General features: G+C 44.6%; 1 protein-coding gene across 2 annotated transcripts in view; it reads left to right on the forward strand.

Annotated features, from left to right (window-relative positions):
- The window catches only part of SOS4 (pfkB-like carbohydrate kinase family protein), a 215,922-nt gene that overhangs the window by 187,892 nt on the left and 4,523 nt on the right, over window positions 1-23,507 (forward strand). The window contains exons 9-11 of one of the 2 annotated variants that reach the window (XR_015691438.1): window positions 54-110; window positions 11,223-11,286; window positions 11,366-11,419. Coding sequence is in view for 1 of the 2 variants with exons in the window: in XM_087682182.1 (XP_087538308.1) it covers window positions 54-110; window positions 11,242-11,286; window positions 11,366-11,419 (156 nt within the window). In the remaining variant the exon portion in view is untranslated. The remainder of the gene's footprint in view (window positions 1-53; window positions 111-11,222; window positions 11,287-11,365; window positions 11,420-23,507) is intronic. The other variant, XM_087682182.1, reaches the window with a different exon arrangement.

Below are 23,507 nucleotides of genomic sequence, written 5' to 3' on the forward strand. Positions count from 1 at the left end.
TTTAATATAAACTTTGTGGTGAAGAAATGATGGTCTGTTCTATGGGTGTGCAGGGTGCAGCACCTGAGCAATTTCACATCTCCATGCCCAAAATACCACATTATTTCACAGTAAGTTTGTGTTCAAGATGTTCAGGGTATTAATGTGGCTTGGTACATCTTGGTATTAGTGACTTCGACCTCTATTTTTATTATGCACATGTACTATCTGCAGGCCAATGTGGTAGGCTAAATTTTGTACTACTTCAGCTTACACTTTTGCATTCATGTAGTATCATCAAGATAGTTAAAAGTTTCGAGTTGAGAAGTGCAGCAAAACGATAACCTTTATTGACTGCATTTATAATAGGATGCTTCATAGGAATGTTTGAAATGAGAGAACTAGGTCAGTATGGCATTTATTGACAAGTATTGCATCTCTAGTATGTCACAATCATGTACATTACACAGTCCATGTGGTTCTTTAGATTAGGGTATTTGGTTTTTCCCAGAAGAGAAAACTATTAAGACCCACCTGGCTGGAAATAAAGAAGCTGTTAAAACCCCTCTGACTGGAAAAGTTATATCACACGATATGATGAGGGAAGATCCAGTGAGAGTTTTGTTTGACAAAAACTATTGATAGCTTTGTCTGTTCTCATTCTAGCATACAAGTTGTTGAGAAACCAAGTCATTCAGTACATTTCTTCTCCTTCATTCCTATTTTGGTTTCCATTTACAACCCCCAAAAGGCTTTATTTGGATCATTAGTTAGTGGTTGGGTGCCACCTGAGAGGCTTCAGTGCATGTCACTCGAGAGAGTTGCGGTGCCACTCCAGACAGTTTGTGCCTATAAATATGGCATCAACTTCCCTCATTCTTTATCCCACACATTCATTCCTCTTGACATTGTGTCAGTCTCTTCCATATTTTTCTCTCCTTTCTGCATCCTCTCCATTGCCATTTACACCCCACGAGGAGCACATTAGGGTTCGTGGCCTCTGCATGCATCTCTACCTAGCATTTTGCAGTTTACACCATCTGGTGTCAGTCCTCCCCACTTGATGTCATCATCAAGCTTGTGTTTGTAGTAGTTTCAAGCCGTCTACGATACAGAGGTTTTCCCCACCCATTTCTTCCTCTTTTCTCTCACTCCTCCTTTACGCTCCTTTTTGGACCTAAGAGGGGTTCTTGAGAAACAAAATCATTCAATATAACTCTTCTCCTTCATTTTTGTTTTGGTTTGCATTTATAGTCCCAAAAAGGCTCGATTTGGATGAAGAATATGCGAGCACGCACGTGCGCGCGCACACACACACACATGCACATTCTCTCTCTCTTTTTTTTTTTCGTAATGGATGTTATATTTATAAAGTACTAAACAACAAAAGAGTTATAAAAGTCATGGCAAAGACGCAGAGGAAATTGCCATATGCCAGGGAAGTAGGTCCTCCCGAGGGAGTATGTCAGAGTGCCGAATGAGATCTATATGCCAATGCAAGAGTCCTTTAAGCTTAGCAATATGTGCTTGAACATTAGAGGCTGAATCAAAAAGAAAAGCATTCCGAATGGTCCAATTGTGCCAACAGCCCCAGTATCGAAGAAAGTGAAACAAGGTCTTCATATGCGACTGTGCCGGTGTGGGGTATTTGGGCCGCACAAAAACCCAATCAAAAGGGCTTAGCGAGAAGCCAACCACTGCTCGCCAAACCGCTGACAAGAGTGACCAGATTTTCTTAGCGAGAGGGCAAAAAATAAATCGATGACGGGCCGATTCCACACTGGTGGTGCAAAAGAAACAATTGCTGTTGGAGATTCGATGCTTGGAAAGGGCAGAAGCAAGAGGAAGACCACCAATCATCACCCTCCAATGAAAGACCTTGCATTTGAACGGTGTCTTGTTCAACCAGCCCTCCATCACAGTTAACTTTCACCATGACTGAGATTTGCGCAATCGCCATACTGTATTAGCTTTAGTAGCCAGCCATTGATGATCTTTAATCAGAAGATGATACACCTGGTTAGCTGAGGCCTTTTCCAAATTCAGCCGGCCTGTAAGATCCCAATCTTGCGAAGGATGATCCGAAGCAAGGGCAAGAAAGGGTTGTCTACTCTGGAGCACCATCAAAAGCTGTCCCCATAAATCACGGTATCCACGAGGGATCCTAAAAAGCCTCCTGGCTGACGAAACGATATGAACACATTGCGACTAGCAAGGGTGACATCCGCAACAACTGAAGTCAAGCCCAAGCGTGCCATGCGGTTAAATTTTGGTCTGAGCTCATGTTTGCCTTCCCAAGAAAGTAATCGCGAGGCTGCTAACAATTCCAGTTGAAAAGAGTTAGTAGCCAAGTGGTCCTCCACAGGATGCCACTGAGCCTTCTGGAGAACCAATGTTTAGGAACATACCAGACATCGAAAGAACCGGATGAGTCGCAATGGCAAAAAAGAGAGGGCTCAAAGGGCAACCCTGTCTCATAGAGCGTGCAAGGACAAAAGGCTTGGTAACACCACCATTTAGCATAACTCGCGAAGAAGCCGCAGCACTAATGGTGTAGATCAAACGAGACATCCGAGTACCAAAGCCCATAGTAGACATAAGTTCTGCAATGAAATACCAGTCTAAATAATCAAAAGCCTTTTCCAGGTCCAATTGGATCAATACCACCTCCTGATTAAAGTGCCTTGCATAGTCAATAGCCATTTGCACATTTAAGACATTATGTAGAATGTTTCGGCCCTTGATGAAACCATATTGAAGAGGATGCACAATGGCAGGAAGATGCTTATGGAGCCGATTCGCCATCACTTTGGAAGAGATTTTATACATAGAAACCATCAAAGAAATTGGATGCCAATGTTTCAACATAGACGGGGAAGGAACTTTTGGAAGCAGTTTGATAAGTCCTTTCCTGGAGGAGGGCATGAACCCCGTTTCCCAAACCTGCTGAAACATAGCCGTCAATGGTTTCACCAGTCGGGTAGCAAAAACCTCAAAGAATTCATTGGTGAGACCATCCCAACCGGGACTTTTATCCTTGGGCAAGTGTAACAAAACATCCATAACCTTGTCCTCACGAATATCGGTCTCCAATGTAGCTTGCATGTCATGCGGAACTTGATTGCAGTCCAAATCATAGAAAACTAAGTGGGCATGTGTAATTTGGTCAGAAGGTAAAGGAGTAGAATCAAGAAGTTCTAGAAAATAATTCGTGCACATATTCACAATAGTCTGAGGATCAATGACCATGTTACCATTTGCATCCTGGAGTCTAGTCATATTGTCTCGAGCAGGGGATGCATGGAGAGCTCGAAAGAACTTATGAGTCTGACAAGCACTATCCTGCAAATTCTTAGTCAAATTTTGCAATTTGGCCTGTTGATAAGATTTCAACTGAAACTCTTTAAAAAGATAAGCCAAACGCATAGTCAATGGCAGCAGAAATACATCATCTGGAGTCTCCACCAAAAGAGAACGAACCAAAGCCAGTAATTCCTCCGCTGCTTGTCGACGCCGCCGACAAAGAGAGGCATGATGAATCCCATACTGGCGAATAACCCGCTGCACATTAGAGAGCAAGTATTCAAAAGAAGCATTGCCCTCAGAGGAAAAGTCCAATAAAAATCTATCAATCAATTGCTGCATATAACCCTGAAAGATTGAGTGCTTCAAATAAGATGAGTTGAAATGCAAAGGGAGTCTATCCAGAAATTTCCTAAAAGGTACAATGGGTTGTGCAAGCATCTCAAGCTGTAGAGGGAAATGATCCGACAATGTGTATTGCTGCAACACTTTCATTTCCAGCATCTCAAGAAGAAAAGCATCATCCTGCATGATGTACATGCGGTCCAACCGCGACCATGTAGTTGGATACTGCGTAGAATGAAAAGTAAACCCTGTAGAAGAAGAGTGTAGCCATGACCAGAGATCTTGCTTAAGTACAGCAAGAGCAAACGCATTCCACACACGGCTTTCCGGAGCGCCCATCACCAAATGCTCTGATGTGGACTGCGAAGAATCAACACACATATTAAAATCCCCCATAAAAAAACCCCGTCTGCCAAGTGACAAGGAGGTCTGCAAAGTATTCCAAAGATCTCGGTGGGATAAGGGGTCATTCAGAGCATAAAGCCCAAGTAACCATAAGATCTCTTCTTCAAATAAAACTTCAATCACCACAAAACGACCATGTACATCATTTTTAATAAGAGCAGGCTGATATTTCTCATGTACAATCATAAGCACACCTGAATAATGCATGGCATGTGTCCCTGCATAAAACAAGGGAAACCCATGGCAATCCACAACTTTTCTTGCTTCACCGTGACTGTTGTGCACAACAGTGCACAAGACATCCCACTGATTCTCATGCAATAGACTCCACATGGCATGTTACTTATTGTGAGCACATTCCACATGGCTATCTTCATGTGTATTCAAAAAAGAAAATCAAGAACGAGGCAAAGTTTTCCTGGTTTTAACATTTTCTGCTAAAATGTCAAGGACTCCCTCATCCAGAAAATCAGCTAACATGGCAAAAGAGTTCCGACGAGCAGATTTAGAGATAGACGGTGTATCCACTGTCTTGGGAAGGGAACGGGGATAACGACGATCCCATGGGGTGATCACATTACTTCTAGCATCAAAAGCCAACTTAGCAGGTGGGCCCTTCGGACCGTCCATGTATACTTTACTTGGGGGCTGATTGCAAGGAACAGAAGAGACCATAGCATGCGCAGTGTGCTTTGAAGACAACATGTCTTTCCTGCGCATATAAGTACGCAAGGAATCTTGTGAAGCATTAGACACGGTATCTGTCATACCAGCATCCAACCTTTTACCTTTCTTGGCACATACATCTATCCAATCATTGTCACGGGAATCCAAACCCGAAACATGTTGTTTGCCTTTATCCAAAACTTTGGGTGGCTGGGTCGCATCCTGCGATGGAGCATCAAGTACCATATCTTCCATGGGAGGCAAGACATGCTCAACATCTGATGACGGTTGCTTTGCTAGACATTCGGCCATAAAATGCTGCAATTTTCCACACGAGCAACAATGCCCTGCAAAGTTACCCCATTTCTAATGAAAGTGCAAAGGATGCATACCAGAGCAATTAAGACGTAACCAAGCAGGCCTTTTCCGAGCAGTGTCCCATAACATACACAAACGGTTACGATTCATGGCCCTTAGGCTCGGAGGAACCAAAACAGTGCCCACAACGGCCATGGCATCCTTTAACAGTGGCCAGTAGACAGCTGGATAGTTTTCCACTTCAACCCACACCGGGCATTCCCGTTGAAGCAAACGCTGAAAATCTGCCATTGGGCGCCATGGCACAACATGAACCAAATGGCGATCAAAGAACAATGGCAGTTTAGTCAGCAGATGAGCACGATGCTGCTCGGATTTCAACAGCACCTCATAAAAGCCTCGGGGCCCAACAAAAATCTCTTCAACACACTCCCCTTGTAGTAGACTTTGGAGCCACTGGGGAATAGAGGAAAGCACTGGGATCCTACCAGTGAAGAAGAGTATAACCGCACGTTCATAAAACACTGAGAAGGAGCGCAACACATTTTTAGGATCCACCGTGGCTTCTAGAACATCTTTAGTTTCAGAGCCAGAAAACGCTTCATGATTATGTTGAACATAATCACCAAGCAGAGTGTTGGCAAAGTCCAACAAATGCTCCCAGTCAACATCCTGAGAATCCACAGAATCAGAAGCAGCCTGAGCATAAGAACGTTCCTGATAATCCATTGTGTCTTCCAAAGTATGCTTGGTGCGTTTGCCCACAGGCTGGAAGTCAGGACCAGGTGGCATCTTCTCTGTGCAAGGAACCATATCCTCTGGTTCCTCTGTTTCAGAATCCAGACCAAGGGCTACCACCATTTGGTCGATAAAGGCCACGTCCAGTCCAGCCATATTATATCACCACTTAAACCCAAGATCTGAAGCTACTTACAGGGCTCTCTCTCTCTCTCTGGGCAGGTCGTTGTACCTTAGGTCCTTTGCACAAAATCTATATTCTGCAGTATTGTTTGTACAGACTTTAACACAATCTGTCTCCTTCTGGGATTAGAGCAGGCCGTCACAGACAGATCCTCGGAGCCAGACACAGGGCAGGGTGCCAGAGGAATGTCAAGATGCAGATTAGGTCAATGATGATACCCGGGGGTGCTGGGACAGAGTGCACGTAGGACAGAAAAAGGGCGTTTGGACTCTCTTTTCCCCCTTCCCTTCCTCCCCATGTGCACCCTCCTTCTCTGTCTCCCCCATAGTACGGGGGAGTCTCGAAAACAGGAAAAACTGAAGTTCGGAGTTTCAGCCAAATGTTGGAAATAGGGAAACACCTTTTCGGATTCTATCCTAGAATAAGTAGATTATTATGTAGATATATAAATATATCAATGCCTACAACAATGTATATCCAAATTTGATACAAAACTTTATGAGTGCTCGTGTCATATAATCGAAAGCATTGTAGTTACCTGTCACTAGAGGCATTATACATATATAGAATGATATCATGATTGTTTATTGATGTTGATACTCAATAGTTACTAGTACTCACCAGGGGAATTTGGATAGATTATTCACATGACATAGTTACTTGTAACTTGATTTTATTTATTATGCTTCTTGGTTCCACAATTCTTGATATCACTCTTTAGATGATTCGTGAGTCATAAATTATAATTCATTTTGTTGTTTAAAGTTTTGAAAACTCAGTCTTAGCTGTCTTAACCATTTGGTCTTCTCTCATGACACATGTAATGAATCAGGATTTGGATCGTATGACATGAAGACCCAAAGATTTGTATGAAATTTTGATACATGTTGTAGGCATTTATATATTTACACACTTACGTAATAACGTATTTATTTTAGTATGCAATCCGAAACACTTAAAAACTCCCAGCTCCAGACTTTTAACTTGAAAGAAGGAAAAGAATGAAAGTTGAAAGAGGTTTAAGGCTTAAGCCTTAGGATTAAGACCTTAGGTAATGGGAAAGAACTTAAGAACTTAGAAAAAGATTGAAGAAGAAGAAGAAGTAGGAGAAGAAGGATAGAAGAAGAATGAAAAAAAAAAGAATGAATAAGAAGAAGAATGAAAGTAGAAAAATACTTAGAAGAAAAGAAGTAAGAAAAATAGCTTAGATCGACGAGGAAAGTAATTGTCATCATCTAGAGGAGCTACAAGAGATAGTGCGGCTTATTCGGTCTATCCATTCCCCACAATATCTTGATACGTTGTTTCTTTGTTCCCGTTTCGGGATACTATGGCTCTCTCCCCCTCTTAAAAAATAAAACAAAAAATACATTTTTTAATATGTTTTGGTGTAGTCTCATGACCCGCTTTGGTCTTTTATAGACGCTAACATTGTCATGGGAATGTGAAATTTTGAGATGCTTTAATCTTGTCAATAACATTTGATTAAGTTTTTAATTAAATATGCAAGGTTGTGATGCACATGACAGTTATTTCATGGTTAGAGGCCAAGGACCCTAAGGATGCACTAGCTAGCACATGCGATGCACATGGCAGCTATTTCATGGTAAGAGGCCAAGGAGCCCAAGGATGCACTAGGTGTCAAAGGCAAAAGTTGTAATAAGTTATGCTTGACAGATACTAGGTAGTACCAAATGTCAAATTTCTATCTAACCAATTTATTGGCCATTAATGTCAATGGTGACATTAGAGATTGGATATTAATTAACTTATTAATGCTAGTCTAAGGATTAACAATTGCTCAGGGATACTTGGTAGAGAAATTGGCCTAGCCAATATAATTATTAGCTGGTGAAATTAATCTTGCCTTAATATATTACCCAAATGTGTAAGATTGTTTAGTGCATGTCATACCCATATGGCAGTAATTTCATAGTAACATGCCAAGGACCTTGGGGGTGTAGTGGATGTCAAAGGCAAAAGTTGTAACAAGTTATGCTTGACACGTACTAGATGGTATCGGATGTTAGATTTGGACCTAACCAATTTATTGGCTAGTAATGTTAGTGGTGACATTAGAGACTAGAAATTAATTAATTAATTAATGCTAGTCTAACGGTCAAAAACTGCTCAAGGATACTTGGAAGGCAAATTGACCTTCTAAGCATAACTTATTACGATCTAGTACTTGTCAGATATAACTTATTATAACTTTTGCCTTTGACACCTACATCCTCGAGATCTTTGGCTTATTACCATGAAATAACTGCCGTGTGCATCACATGTGCTAAATAACCTTATGCATTTGATTAATAACTTAATCAAATATTATCAGCAAGATTAAAGCATCTCAAAATTTCATGTCCCTATGACAAACATACTCATTCTTGTTTTTTCTTTTGCATGAAAGATTTTGAGGTAAAAATAGAAATATTTTAAAGAGCCTTCTAGCCAACTAAGTAGTCATTGGTCGCAATGAATAGTCTTGTCTTGTAGTCATGTCCTTCCAAATCTACTGATTGTCAATGTCACTTTAACTGCCGAGATCTATTCTGGTGCATTGATAATTCATGATCTGCAATGTATTGAATAATCTCAATGGCAACGGTGTACACTGACTATTTTCACATTTTCAATGCTTTATGTTCATTAAGTGGGATCTGTGATATAATAATCTATTCGCTATGTTCCAATGTTCTTTATCCTATGTTAGGCATGGCGTAGTCAATATATGGTGATTTCTAGTTTTGTGAGTACTTGATTACACTTTGCAACCACCCTCAACTATGAATATGCATGCTTATGCAATCTCAAGGTTTGCCATTCCCACTGCTTACTCTAATTCATGGCCGGTTGTCTAGGTGTGAGTGGCACTTTTAGCGTCACTAGAGCTTATGACACTTGTAGCCTCTTCTAGTACATAGTGATGTTTGTGATCCCACAAGGACACCTTGGTTTACCTTCTGAAAATGAAGTGGAGTTGTTCATGTGTTGTATTTAACTTTTGCATGGAGTTGAGAATGATAAGAGTGTGTGCTCCATGACGTACAACCATGGGGGGGCGCACATTGGAAAGAGCTTGTGGATGAGAAAGGCATCAAGCATCAATATAGAGTGCCTTACACTAAACAAAAAATGGAATAGCTGAGAGAAAAATTTTGAGGACGGAATTTGTGTTAGAACTTCTAGTTGGAAGATATTACGTATCTTAATTAGATATACATATTGATGGGTGTCCACAACTGCTTTGTAGATATTTATATCTTATGGAGCTTAGCATGCTAGAAATCTTCACATTGCACATGTGCATGTTTTTGGATGCTTGGGTTATACTTTTTTACTTGAAAACCAATCCTGCAAGTAAAGATTAGTTGTTACTGTTTTCTCAAAGGCAACAAAAGGCATCCACTTAGGATGTTTTTGATACACTTATAAAAGATTGAAAGTGGGTCCGTGGTTATTGAAGATAGTAGTCTCTAGGCTCATTGCTTGCTCTTCTCAATCATTGCACCTCCTTGCAACCTTGCATACCCATACTCTCCCCTTTTTCTTTCTTTCTGCCATTGTCACGAGGATGTGAAATTTTCATGCTTTGTTTAGCATTTGATTAAGTGTTAATCAAATGTGCAAATGTGGGGTGCACATGTGATGTGCAAGTTAGTTATTTCATAATGATGGGCCAAGGACCCCAAGATGTTAGTGGTGGGTGTTAAAGGTAAAAGATGTAATAAGTTATATTAGTTAGGTACCTGGTGGTAGGTAGTGACATTAGGAACTAGGCATTAACTAATTAATTAATGCTAGTTTAGGGCTAATAAATCCTTGGGATTGCTTGGATGACAAATTGGCCCAGCCAATTTAAATGTTGGTTGGTAAAGTCAAATTTTTGAGCAACAATTGATTGTTAATTTAAATTTTAGAATTAGTATTTAGAAAATTAATTCAATTGGACCGAAAATTGCTGAAAAATGCAATTAGAAGGCTGCTACTTAGCAAAACTTGCCCATGCAAGTGAGAGAAAGGCTATGAAAGGCTATTGGATCCCCATTCCAGCATGGTGGAGATTGGGAGAGGAAGAGAGAGAGTTGTTGCTCCAAATTTCCAACCATTGGTGATCAGCCCAGTCATTGGAGGCATTCAAAGAGCTACCCCCAATTGGTCAGGAGGCCATAGGGGGCAAGTGACAACCCTTGTAGTTGTCTATAGGTCGGTGACAGCAAGTTTGGGGCCCACAAGTGTAGGTGGCTACATGTGGGGCTCTTGTTGATGGTGGGCTGCAGTAAATCAATCATTCATAACAGGGCAGCGTCAATTTCAGCCAATTTTGGCGAGATGAAACTCTGAAATCGGTCTCTCCCCAGCTTCCCTCAAGAGATATCAGCTAAATTCAATTCGAAGAGGGTGCAATTGAAGAATTTTTGCTGGTAAACCCTAATTTACAGTAGAAATTAGGGTTTATGAGCCACCCTAGAAAGAGTGCTCAGAAATGGGGGCCTAGTACTTGAAATTCAGCAGCAAAAATATATCAAAGAATTTCAAGAGGTTAGCAAGCCAACATAAAATGTGGGGTAGAATTTGTCATTGAAGGAGCAGATTAAAGGTCAATCCATAGCAAACCAAAGGGCAAATTGGTTTGAAGTCTTGATGGGTTACTATGGACAGCAAGATGTATTGAAGATTGAAGGAGATCAGGCTAGATGTAGATGATGTAGATGGACTTTAACCTTCAACAATATCCAATGCCCATGATGAAGTGGTAAAGTTTGCATTTTTAGTTTACGTGAAATTTATGCTTGCTGTCATTAGTGTTAAATCAAGTTATTTACCAACCTATCGGAGAAGGAAGACTGGTTTCAGCCATGCTTTGATAGTAGTCTTATTTCTCAAAATGATAGACCCTACATTTTGCAACTCATGACCACCTATTCTTGGTACCAATCCTCTTTCCCACCTCTCCAATCAATCCATACTCCTTAGCCACTGCCCTAATTTTTTGCTGAACACCACCTCTTTTTCTTTCGTCTCTAGTTTGTTATTCTTGGGAGAGGAGAGGGCAGCAGCATGACATTTTAATACATTCTTTTGCACAAAAAGAGCATGACAGGTAGTGGGGTCATTGATGAAACTCTTCTATTGGACCTGTAGGTTTCCTAGACAGGAGAACAGGATCCAAGTGTCCTGCAAAGAGAGTAGGAGAGGTTGAAACAAATGCTTTTTTGGATGCATGTGCTTAGTGCAACATGAAGTCTATGTAGATCTTGTGTTCATATTGCTTGAAAATCAGGCTTGTTATCTTAATTCAGGGAACAGGAGATTTAATGACTGCTTTGCTACTGGGGTGGAGCTATGTAAGTGCTCCTCTTGACTTTCTTTATGTTTTCCTACTTTTTCAAATGCTTTGAGAACTAACTGGTATCCTTTCTGCAGAAATATCCAAATGATCTACAGAAGGCGGCTGAACTTGCAGTTTCAAGCATTCAGGTGAGTATACTTTTGTTTCCTTTAGTTTGTATGTTCCTGTTGTATGCACAAGCAGATGCCTTTGTCAAGTGTTTTGAGAACAAAGGTCTAAGAGATTTGCAGCCATCTGTTCTCACTGCATGTAGACAGCCTCATCCATCTCGGACCACAAAACTCCCTAGATGCAACAATTAAGTCGTAAGATGCAGTTCACCATCATTTCAGATAGGCCAGTAAGAATCCATGGATTGTGGAGCTTATGGTGGCTGCATTAGGCTAGCCCTTGACTATAGGCTTTTACCCCAGACATAGTAACATGAAATCTTTCACTTGTATTGTTCTGTTTATTTAAATTCTGCCTTAACTGCGTCCATGTGAGACTTACATGAGATACATTATTTGCCCCCAAAGAAAAGAGAGAGTTATTAAAAACACCTCAAAAAGGACTCACCAAGGTAAAATTACATAAGAAGGCTAGTATAGGGCTTCAATAATGCATCAAAGATAAAGCAAGGAGTCTAATACAAGGGCTGAGTGCATACCCAATTAGGTGCTCTGTAACATAGTCTCCATGAGTTCTTGAAACGGGAAGAAATAGAGTTTCGGAGTTTCAGACATTTGAAATTTTTTTTGGAAATGGAGTTTCAGTGAACATATCGTATTAACGTACAAAACCACCCTGGTGCAGAGGCATCCACTAGTCATGTGAAGGACATTTTGAAAATTACTTATGAAGAACCAAGTAGTGCCTTAATTGCCCCATCCAAATCACCATGTGGCTGTATAGATAGCAGGAGAACAAAAGGAGCCACCTATTTCGCAGCCTGTGTAAGAAGCATAGCAGGAACACACAGTACCGGTGAATTTCTGAGACACTTGAGTCTCCAATTCAGAAGTCACCTACCCTTTTTTTACTGAGATATGCACACACTAGAATTTACACAAGGGGGGTGCCTCCCCTCCAAACGTTGGCCGAGAGAGTAGGCCATAGCTGTTCTAGCATTGTTTTATGCAAACTAGGATAGTTTGCAAGCCGAACGAACAGTGGGGCTTGATCACACTAGGACCCTCCTCAGTGACCCTATCAAGGCCAATAGAGCATCTCAGTGGGTAAGAGCCAGAACTTTTGCAACATAGCATGTGAACATAGGTGTCCAACCAAGAAATGTGGCAAGACTTGGCACAAAAGTCACCTATTCTGAAGTACATAAAAGCAATGTTTTGGCTAGGTAGTCATTTAAGGGCTTCTTTTTCTTTCTTTTTGATGACTGTCTATGATCCTAGCTGAGCAGATATTTGATCTCTCAACATCTTGTATTCTGTTTGTTTTTTGCATTATAAAGCTCTGTGAATATCACTTGTTGCGGGTTTCCATCTATTATCAGGTGTTACAAAAATCAAGTGTATGTGCATCTGAAACTGGCCTTCCTTCTTAGTGAAGGTGGTAATGATCTGATTAATCAACAATTACAGCAAATAATTAATTCACATTAACTAAATACACACTTTCACTTAAATCTTGGACAATATACAGCTTGTTGCCCCCCAAATTGGCCCCCCTTGAGGCATTTCTTTAACTTTTATTGCAAATGGATGGATTACAATTGAGATTCTCGGATCTCCTCCCTTAATCCAAAGTGCCTCTTGCTGTCAAAATTGACCAACAAGCATTCAAATAAATTTGCCTCTTGATTTGCTTGGGGATGGGCCTTCACTTTACTCCTTGAAAGAAAAATTCAATCTCAAATTTAATATTGCTTGGTTGGCCTCTTGAACCTCCTTGAAATTCTTCAATTTTGAGTTGCTGAAACTCAAGTCTTAAGCCCTCAATTTTGAGCACACATCATGAGGTACCTAATCCTAATTTTTATTGTAAATTAGGTTTAAAGCATAGATTTTCCAATAGCTCCACCTTTGATGACTTTAATGGCTAGATTTTACTGAGATAGCTTGAGTGATGGCTATAGACTGAGAGAGAATGTTGTAGAGAGAGAAATCTTTGCTCTACTCAAATAGCCATGGAAGTTGTCACCTACAGCTTAGGACTACTAGAAAGGCTGTTGCCGCGAGCTGGACTATAACAGTGTCCAACACCTCCCCCACCGTGTAAACAAGCTTTTCCCACACACCCCCCCCTCTCGCCATTGGCCCTCCTCCCCTCCAGTTGCTCCCTTCCTCTGCAGCAACATATCCCCCCCCCCCCCGCCCCCACTCCTCTAACAGTGCAGCAGCGTGAGTGGTAGGTCCTCAGTTGGGACGCGCAATGGAAACCTCTGGTCAGACGCCGATGCATTCTAGGAGTGCCCCCCAGTCAAACACCTTGCGCATCATCCTCTCTGAGGAACAACTCTTGGCCGTCCGGGCCACAAAGTTGGAGCTGAAAGAAACAACGATCTTTGGTTGGGTCGTTGGACATTCCCCATCGAGAGCCCAGCTGCGGGACTAGCTCCACTCCATGCTGCGCATTGGCACAGTGCAGATCTTGGAGGCAATGCTAATGGGCCGAGGGATCTTCATGGTTCGACTCGCCTTTGCGGATGCAGCCCGTGAGTTGGTGGAGAGCTCGCCCTAAGCCTCCATGAAGGGGGGCATCTACATGGTTCCCTGGTATAACGGCTTCACAGTGGAGTCATTTGCGCTCTACAACAGTTTTCTCAGACACCCAATCACCCTACTTTTTCTCACACAGTTTTCCCTGCTTCCTTCGCGGATGCAGTGACAGCTGCAGGAGTCCCAAAGGTACGAATGGCCGTGAAAGACACAAAATGTATACCAAAGTTCCTGGAGATTGAGGCTGCAGGTCACTCCTTTAGGCAGCAGGTCAGTGTGATTGGACAACCATGGCAGTGCCTAGGCTGCCATGACTTTGGAGATCACGCAGCAGACTGTACGCGTTTCGGGGCCAAGGCGGCTCCGGCGACGGACCCATAGTTGGACGCCGACGGCTTCACACGGGTCTAGAGACGACAAAGAGAGAGACGGCATGGGGGGTCGCAGCCAGCGCCTTAGTCGCAACCTCGACAGCAGGGCGTAGGAGGGCGAGCGACGCCCCCTCGGCAGAGCACTCCGCAGCCCCCCTTTGCCCGTGCCACCCGGCAAGACGGCAGTCCCCGATAGCCACCACTCGCGTCATGGACTACCCCACGTGAGATCCCATAGCCCCCACACCCACCCTCCACCACCTCCCAAGCTCCCCCCATTGACCTCCCCCCCCCAACTCCCACCACATACTTCCGACCATCCCACCATCCCTCAACCCTCTTCCCCCCCACCATCTCCCCTGCCGAGCACCCCCCCTGATCCGCATCCGTTTCAGGTGATTTCCCCCAGATCCACTCCCGTTCATCCCACAGGAGGTGATGAGCCACACATGCCTACATCCTCCTCGCACCAGCAGTCTTCCCCCTTCCACACAGACACCAGCTCATCTGCCCTTGCCGCTCGTTACACCTTTCCAAGACATGCACAGCTATTGCCATAGGAGTTTTTCCCCAGTGGCCCGTGGTCCTACCTGAGAGTTGCGGAGCGCGGAGAGTTCCCACTACCTCTAGAGTTGAGGATCTTTGTGGTTCGCAAGTCAAGGAGGGGCAAGGCTCATCTACTAGCACCACCGGATGGACCAAACTACTTTTTCTTCTTTCAGTCCTCTCACTTAGGGAATTGGACGACGATATAGATAGAGGAGGAGTTGAAGAGTCAGGTGGCGGACCACATCTCCCAGTAGATGGGAGAAGAAGGACAAGCACTATTTGCACAGCAGTGGCCTGGTTGTATGATGGACATTAATTGGTGGGCTGGTGCCGAGGTCCCACACTTGAGCATTATCTTTCGAGCTCCTCCACAGTGGAGGGCTCCGAGGGATTTGATCGAGTGGCCCCTGGCACAAGCGGCCCGTTTCTACCAGTATACGGAGTCACGACTCTCAGCATGGCTGATAGATGCATTGATTATACGACCTGGAGCATCTATCAAGAGCTTCCACGCCAAACAGATGTCTGTTCGGTCAGTCGCAGGTTTCCCCATGAACTTACATCTTGCATCCTTGAATGTGAATAGTCTCCACTGCAATGGGGCACGTGGATCCAGGAAGTTGATTGTTTGGCAGGAGTTGTAGCCTGCCCTTGATGGTCGGATCGACATTTTACTTTCACAGGAGCACAAGCTCACTCCCTCCGAGGCCCAGCGGGTAGGGAAGTTACTCCCGGGCAGCTCGCACACTTATTGGGAGCACGCCATAGGTGCCCACGGTAGGAGTGGAGGTGTATGCACCTCTATTGGTCCGAGTCTCACCGCCTGTGTACGAGACCACGGGACGATAGCGGCAAGGAGGGTTCTATGGATCAGATTGGATATTGGGGACTCGTGCCTCGGAGTCCTCAATGTCTATGCCCCTACAGAGGTTAGGACACGCAGCAGGTTTTGGGTGGAGATCGCGGATGGACTCCCAGAGGTGGACTCTTGGATCGTTGGAGGAGACTTCAACAACCTTGAGGCTTTGGAGGATCAGCAGGGCAGAGGCAAAAACTATCAGGGCATGACCGGGGAGGAGCAGGAGGCATGGGAGGTATTTCTATTGGCAGTAGGTGCACATGATGCCTGGAGAGATCCTGCCTTCCATAGGAGGAAGAGGTCGCTGGACTTCTCTTGGGGATACAGGCAGCTAGGTGGAGTCCTGTTGGAGCGGTTGGATAGGTTTTATGTGGGAGAGTGGGAAGGCTCTCGTGGGGGCTAGATTGGGCAGTTAACGGGCACCACCTTGTTTGATCACTGCCCGGTTCTCCTGACACTAGATCCCCCAGCGTCTGCCCTAGACACTCGATCCTGTAGGATCCTTGAGTCGATCTATAGCAGGGAGGAGGTGACGAGGCAGATAGAGCAGCTTTGGACTAGGGAGTGGGGTAGGAGGGATAGGATCACAGAGGAGGTTGCAGAGGTCCTAGCCGAGTCGAGCAGAATCTGCGAAGAGGCAGCCATATAGGCCAGGTAGCAAAGCTAGGAGGAGGAGAGAGCGCTCCGGCAGGACCTTGCAGCCACGCAGAGATTACTACAAGAGGCACCAGGGGATCCCACCCTCCACGCACAAGAGGTGCGAGCACAAGCAGCCATTGCTGGCCTAGAGGACAAGCGTTGTGAGTTCTCTTTCCGCATCTCAGCAGCTTTTTGGGCGCAGAAGGGGGACACGATATGCAGGGAGTTTTTCCAAGTGCACCAACCTCGCACCTCAAGAGAGCAGATACGCTGCCTTTGAGATCAGTATGGGAGGACTTGTTCAAGCCCGGACGAGGTGATGGAGATTACCACTGATTACTACAGACGCCTTTTTCAGTAGGAGACAGCCTCAGCTAGAGGACAGCGATGCAGGCAGCAGGTCTGGGATCATATCTCGTCCCTTGTCACAGAGGAGATGGGACGCCCTCTCCTAGCCCCCTTTCCATACACAGGACCGGCAGAAATGCCCAGGAGAGGATGGCCTCTCTAAGGCCTTCTTTACTACCTATTGGGAAGTGGTGAAGGACCCCCTACTGATGGCCTTCCAAGAGATTTTCAATTCAGGACAGATGCCAGGGAGCCTTTTAGCAAGCCTTATTAGTCTTCTCCCCAAAGGGGGAGACTGATTGGAGCTTTCCCCAGTGGAGACCGATCGCCTTATTGTTAATGGCCTATAAGGCACTGGCAAAGATGATTGGTAGGCGACTACGCCGCATGCTGCCAGACATCATCCATGACACACATACAAGCTTTGTCTAGGATAGGAGTATCCTAGACAATGTATTCACCTTCTTTGAGGCAACAGAGCGGGCTCAGCTCAGTGGGCAGAGACTAACCGTACTACTCTTGGATTTCAAGAAAGCTTATGACAAGGTGGATTGGGATTTCCTAGAGGGCACCATGGTGAGGTTGGGTTTCCCCCAGGCTTGGATTCACAGGGTTGCCGCACTTTACAGATCGGCCACCAGCAGGGTTCTCATAGGTGGTAGGCGAGGGGAGGAGTTTCGGCTGGAGAGATTGGTCCGGCAGGGCTGCTCCTTGGCCCCATACCTGTTCCTACTATTTGCAGAGGCGATGTCTCACTTCCTCAGGTCTCGTGTGAGCGGATTATGCGGCCTCCGACTTCCCGTGAGAGAGGAGTCTGAGTTGCTAGACCCAGAGTATGCAGATGATACAACACTACATAGAGGACGATGAGTTGATGTTGGAGGGAGTGAGGCTGTCTCTTGAGGTGTTCTGTTCCGTAGCGGGAACGAAAATCAACTGGTGAAAGTCGATTGGTTTCCTCACAGACCCGGACTCTATTACAGAGTGGGGCGTCCACCTAGGATTTAGATGGGTGAGGAGAGGGCAAACCGTCCGGTACCTAGGGTTCCAGGTGGGACTCAACATCACTCCCGTCCAACAGTTTCTTCCAGTCCTCGATTCTATTCGGAGGAAGCTGACTTACTGGAGCACCGCTCGCCTCTCACTAGCCGGCCGAGCCTAGGTGGTTAACGAGGTCCTCCTAGCGACGGCCTAGTACATTGCCTCGTGTTGGTGCTTCTCCTCATCCTGCGTAGTACAGCTTCACTGCCTAGTGCGGAACTTCCTTTGGTTCAGGTCAAACAACTCCAAGGATTCCTCTGCCAAGGTGGCGTGGGCGACTATCATATGGCATCGGTCAGAGGGAGGGCTTGGGATCATAGACCTAGAGTTTCAAAGTATGGCCCTCTTGGGCAAGCTAGTTGTCCGCGGTCTCATAGCAGGAGGGCAAACTTGGAAGGTCCTATTGCAGGAGGGTCTTCAGGATTGTAGACCGAGGCTTGGTGGTGAGTGGAGGCTGTCCCTGAGACGGATCTTTACGTCAGCCCAAATCACCCCCCAGATCACCTTTCCTACGCAGCTTACTCTGCGTGTGGCAGGGCTTCTATAAGTCCCTAATCCGGAGCCCCCCAGGTTGCCAAGAGAAGATAGACCGTCAGTCGATGATTTGGAACCCCCAGGTCAAAGATCGGAAAGGGGCACAGATTGGCGAGCGCCCCCACATCCAATGGGCTGGTTTGGAGCTCGGCCCGGCTCGTACTATCAAGACATGGCGGGAGGTATACAGGATGGCGGACGAGGAGGTGCTGCAGCGCGTTTCAGGTTGCCAGAGAGGAGTGGAGTTGAGGCGAAGGGAGATAGACGTAGCAATACCTCTGGAGTGGCTTGCTCCCTCGATATGAGTGCCGATAGGCTGCCACGTTTTCACCAGCAGGCATCCCCCTACGGGTAGCAAGTAGAGTGGGTGGCGCCCCGCAAGGGACTTTCTTCACCGTTCAGGAAGGGGGGCGTCTGGCCCTTGACAGAGGCCAGCAAGATGAGGAGATAGCTGCCCTTTCATGGAGGAGGATCTGGGTGGTGGGCCTTCAGGGAAAGACATGGTGATTGGACCCCTATGTTTTCTAAAAGGAGCTCAGGGAGTGGCGCCTTTGGATCTGGGAGGGCGGACCACTTGATGAGCTGGAGTGGGATCCAGGAGAGTGGCTATGGCGGACCACTGCAGTCGCCATGAAGCCTCCAAGGTTTCTAGAGTACACTGCTAGGATTGGCAAACACATACTGATGTAGGAGGATATGGATTGGGCGCCGTCACGTAGCAGGCACTGGGCAGAGCACAGCATCACGAAGTCGTTCCGACGAACCTTCTGGCGCCGCCTATGGGATAGCTGGAGGCCAAGGAGGGTATCGTATTTCTTATGGCTGGTGGCACATGGAGGCTTGGAGGTGGGAAGTTGGCTTGCCCAGATGCAGGAGGGAGGTTGTAAGTGTTGCACATAGCAGTCTCCAGAAACCCCAAAGCACTGCCTTTGGTCATGTGAGGAGGCGCAACTCATGTGGAGAGGAGTATGCCACATCCTTCGCCATACAGCACCCAGCCTTGGATGTATCTGATGGGGAGCTTTTACTGGCAGGCAGTCAGCCAGGGCCGTCACCTTCTATATGAGGCCGAGATGCAGGACACGATATTCATCATTGAGGCAGGGTCGTGCGCAGTGGTCGGTTTGGAGGCTCTACCCATCAGCCAGGTACTGGAGCCCACAACAGACCGCTCTGAGATATGGGAGATGATAGTGAGTCTTACTGGATGGCATATTTGGAAGGCACGGTGTCAAGAGACTTTCGGCGGAGAGAGACTTTCAGCATAGGCGACCCTAGCAAAGCTCTGGACTTCCATCATCCACTCCCTCCGTGGCCGTTGGGATCAGGTGCAGGGCGAGTCCAGGGCTCGTCAAGAGCTCTGGGTTACTTCATGCATACCTGGGGCGGCCAAGACCTGTTTTTCGCGATGCAGGCAGGCAATCCCAGATGGCGATATACCCCCCCTCCATGGTTTCTTGCCCCCATTCCCCCCAGACCGCCCTGAGAGGCTTGTATTCATGATGTATTTGTGTTTCTGCATTAACTCCAGCTAGTCTGTTGAGCATGAGCACTTCGTTGTAATCAGTTTCTTTGAGTAATATAATCAGCCACTTTTTTTTTGAAAAAAAAAAAGAAAAAAGAAAAAAGAAAGGTTTTTGCCCCCTCCTGTATGCTATCATTGTACTAGAAGGACCTTGAACTGCTATCACTTGCATCTAGATGGCTCCAAATTGGTGTTGTCTATTCTAGGACTAGTCCTTGTGGTTGTAAATCACATAAGTAGCACAAACAGCAGAGATTTATTTTTGGTTAAGAAAGAACAGCAGTGTATTTTGCTAGTTCAGCTTGTGCTTCTGCAGATTAGTGCATTTACTCGTGTTCGTGATAAAATGGCTACAACTTTTTCCAATTCTGACATCAAGAGTTTGATGGAGATCAAATGGTTTGATCATCATGGCTTTGACCTTTAGAAAGACCGTATGCAGGGCATTTTGCTCCTAAAGGATTGTGAGGATGCTTTGTAGGAAGATAAACCCGCACTAATGTCTGATGTAGATTGGGCCAGAGTAAATAAAAAAATTGTGGCTTACATAAAGATGGGTGTCACTTATGACATTCTGACAGACATTAAGGGTTTAGATACAGGTTATGCAATATGGGAGAAGTTGAAAACTACTTATGAGATCACCGCACCTGTTAATCAGGTGCATTTAATACGCAAGTTGGTGAATATGCGACTGGATGAGTCAAAGCTTGCAGCTGAGCACTTCAGTGCATTTACAGGGATTCCAAATCAGCTCAAAGATGCAAATTTGGACTTTGATGATAAGTTGAGGGCGATCTTTTTTATCATGACACTGCCTAACTCTTAGGAGACCTTGGTGGTTTCACTCATCAATAACCCCAATCTCTCATATAATGGGGTGAGGGGTTTTATCTTGAATGAAGAAATTAGACGTAGTCTAGTGGAGAAGGCAGCAACTCAGCTTATAATGTAAGAGGCAGGGCTGAAAAGAAAAATGCAAATGCAGGGCAGAGAAACAGGAGCAAGAGCAAAGGAAAGGAAAAGAGTGACATTACTTGCTATCACTGTGGTTAGAAGGGCCACAAGAAACCTGATTGCAGGTATTACAATAAGGAACAAGAGAGAAAGAAGAATGCAGGAGATAAAAAGAAGAAGGAAGACAAGACAGATGCATCTGAGGCAACCAAAGGCAAAGAAAAGGCCAATGTGACCTCTAGTGTGGTCATAGAGGAGCTTTCAGATACAGAGGCTGATGTATTATGTGCAGTTAATTATGATGCCCTTGTATGTCACATGCAGGATATGCAAATTACCAAGGCTGATGTGATTGATGCACTCTTGTCAATTGATGATGATGTCACTCAGACTTGGATTGTAGACTTTGGTGCCTCTTTCCATGTAACTCCTTGCTTGGAGTGTTTTGCTATGTTCAATGCAGGCAATTATGGAAAGGTGTATCTTGGAAATAACCATGCTTGCAACATTGATGGGATTGGCATTGTACACTTGTCTTAAGACAATGGTCAAGAGCTTGTGTTGAAAGATGTCAGATATGTGTCTGACATTAAAAACAGTTTACTATCTGTAGGTCAGCTTGACTTGCATGGCTACACCACATTGTTTGGTGGTGGTTTGTGGAAAGTAAAAAAGGGGTTCCATGCTGATTACAAAAGGAACCAAGAAGGGCACTTTGTATTGTTTGCACTGTAAAGCCTTGAATGGCAAGTTTCTTGCAGTTGCTGAAATTTGCAGCCACTTGGAGTTATGGCATTAGAGATTAGGCCATATGAGCCAAAAAGGACTTGATGTCCTTACCTCTTTGAAGAGTGTTGATGGAAAAGGCTCCAAACTTGACTTTTATAATGAGTATCAGTTTGGAAAGCAAATAAAAAATTCATTTTACTCTAGTGTCTCTCGTAAGTCCAATATCTTGGACTTAGTGCATTTTGATGTATGTAGTATGCCTGTGAAATCCCTTGGTCGTGCTGCATATTTTATCTCCTTTATTGATGACTGTTCCAAGAAGATTTGGGTATACTTGCTGAAAAAGAAAAGTGAAGTATTTGTTGTTTTTAAAACCTTTCATGCATTTGTGACCACTCAGACAGGTAGAAAGCTGAAATGCTTGAGAACTGATAATGAGGGTGAGTTCACATCGACTGAATTTAAGTCCTTTTGTGACTTGCATGGTATTAAGAGGGAGCTTACAGCTCCTTACAGCCCTTCTTCAAATGGAGTGGCTGAAAGATATAATAGGACTTTATGTGAAAGAGTGCGGTGCATGTTGTCCATTGCTAATCTCCCTCATGAATTTTGGGGAGAGGTACTCAAAACCGCAGTTCACATTTGCAACCGCTCTCCAAACAGGTCCTTAAATAATGGCATCCCTGAGGAGGTTTGGTCTAGCAAATTGGCCTCATATGACCATTTACGCATATTTGGCTGTGATGCTTTTGTGCATGTTAGGGATGAGCTGAGAAACAAACTTGATCCAAAATCCACCAAAGGCATTTTCATGGGCTATGGTGATGAGGGTGAATTTGGCTACAAAGTGTGGTTACCTCAATCCAAGAAAATTATTCACAGCCGTAATGTTGTGTTTAATGAGGCAAAATTGCTGAAAGATACTTTAGCCTCTAACGAAGATATGAAAAAGGTGAAATTTCAGAGTTTGCAGCCACCTATTACTTCAGAAAATGAGCCTCATGGTGCTGTACCACAAGTTGAAACTGATAATCAGCCGGTTATTTTTGAGCCAGATGATGATGGACAGCAAATAGGAGCACAAGGAGGCCATGGACAGCAAGATAGACTTGTTGATTATGAAAATGCAGGTGCTAGAAATGAAAATGAAGGTGTTGTACAGCATGAACATCATGCTGAAAATGGCTTACAACAGCCAATAAATGCTGAAAATAATATACCTCCAGATGTAGATCCAATTCCTGAGAATGTTGATCATTGGGTACGCAGGTTTACATGCGTAAGAAGGCAACCACATAGGTTTGACCCCACCTTGCATTATGTGATGCTTACAGATGAGGGTGAGTCTCTTATATACAAAGAGGCCAAGTCATGTGAGTTTAGCAGTAAGTGGGAGCTTGCTATGCAGGAAGAGATTAAATCTCTATATGAAAATGATACTTGGAATGTTGTGTCATTGCCGAAGGAAAGGAAGCCACTTCCAAACAAATGGGTGTACAAAGTAAAGGTAATTGATGGAAAACCCAAGTACAAGGCAAGATTAGTTCCCAAAGGGTATGCACAAAGGAAGGGATTGACTTCCAAGAGGTCTTTTCACCTGTTGTGAAGATGACCACTCTACGTGTGCTTTTTGCTCTCACTATTGTTTTAGATTTAGAGTTGTATCAAATGGATGTAAAAACAGTTTTCTTGCATGGTGACATTGATGAGGAAATCTACATGAAACAGCTAGAGGGCTTTGTAGTTCCTAGCAAAGAACAAATGGTGTGTAAACTAAAACGCAGCCTGTATGGGCTGAAGCAAGCACCATGGCAGTGGTATAAAAAGTTTGACACCTTTATGCTATCTCATGAGTTTACATGCAACCATGCAGATCATTGCTTGTACATGAAAAAAGATACAGATGGCAGCCCCATCATACTTGTTTTGTATGTGGATGATATGTTGCTAGCTGGGAAAAGAAAGACTAGCATGGATGCTCTCAAAAATCAGCTGAAATCAGCTTTC

The sequence above is a fragment of the Lygodium microphyllum genome, chromosome 7 (assembly GCF_053477565.2).
Source record: "Lygodium microphyllum isolate KBCC chromosome 7, Lygodium_microphyllum_v1.1.10, whole genome shotgun sequence".
NCBI classification, from domain to species: domain Eukaryota; kingdom Viridiplantae; phylum Streptophyta; class Polypodiopsida; order Schizaeales; family Lygodiaceae; genus Lygodium; species Lygodium microphyllum.